The sequence below is a fragment of the Echinops telfairi genome, unplaced genomic scaffold (assembly GCF_000313985.2).
Source record: "Echinops telfairi isolate 266 unplaced genomic scaffold, ASM31398v2 ScPeMD7_1;HRSCAF=3_0, whole genome shotgun sequence".
Lineage (NCBI taxonomy): Eukaryota > Metazoa > Chordata > Mammalia > Afrosoricida > Tenrecidae > Echinops > Echinops telfairi.
The window spans coordinates 29,696,866-29,697,750 of record NW_022103896.1 but is presented as its reverse complement, the minus strand read 5'-3'; the positions used below and the strand labels follow the sequence as shown (position 1 = coordinate 29,697,750).

At 43.2% G+C, this 885-nt stretch overlaps 1 protein-coding gene across 1 annotated transcript in view; it reads left to right on the top strand.

Moving 5' to 3' along the window:
- The window catches only part of PKHD1L1 (PKHD1 like 1), a 182,255-nt gene extending 181,751 nt beyond the window's left edge, over positions 1 to 504 (top strand). Inside the window, 2 exon segments of the mRNA XM_045287100.1 lie at positions 210 to 431; positions 434 to 504. Coding sequence (XP_045143035.1) covers positions 210 to 431; positions 434 to 504 — 293 coding nt within the window.
- Positions 505 to 885: the final 381 nt, after the last annotated feature.

Sequence of the window (885 nt, the reverse complement as noted above, 5' to 3'; positions counted from 1 at the left end):
TGGTATGTTTTTCTCCAGCCTTTGATTCTCAGCCTATTTTTGTCTGTAATCTTTAGATGTGTCTCCTGTAGGCAGTAGATTGAGGGGTTGTGTTTTCTCAGCCAGTCTGTTAGCCTCTGCCTTTTGATGACTGAGTCCAGTCCATTGATATTACAAATGCAATTATTTTTAAGTTAATGAAAACCCAATTGGATTTTTCTTTCCCCCAGGAAAAAATTATAAGATTGAATTTATCCTGGATGATGTTGCACGGGCAGAATCCAGGACATTCAGCCTACCAGTGCAGTCTCTGTCAAGCAGCAGTGGGGGCAGCAGCAGTGGCGGAGGCAGCGGTAGCAGCAGTAGCAGCAGCAGCAAAGCAGCATCTCTGGGTACTGCTGCCCATCTGGCTATAGTAATTAGCACTCTCACAGGTAGACTGCTACTCTTGGAAATATGGCCTCAGTTTTGAATCTGAATGTAAGTAGTTCTTCTTTTAAAATAATATTTCTCTCTTCATATTGAGATACCTGTAATGTTTACTCAATACAGACTTTGTTCACCACATGTGTAAGACACTACTTGGCTCCTAAAACACACTTTCAGGCATTGGGAAAGTCATGGTGTTATTGGTGAGCAAGAGCACTCTGCAAGAAGTGGCACTGGTCCTGTGCAGTGGTATGTAAGAATGTGCAGGATGAGCCACACTGGAAATATTGGGACTCTTAGAGTTGCTTGAGACAGAAGCTCATCACATATTGCTTTAGGCAATAAGAATGAACTCACTTGACTGAAAAGTCATCAAGTAGTCTGGCTTCTACCACAGCTAGATCCAAGAGCTCAACTGAAATCTCCCAGAACCTATATATCTCTCTTGGTTCCCGACAGACTCTCCACCCCCACCAT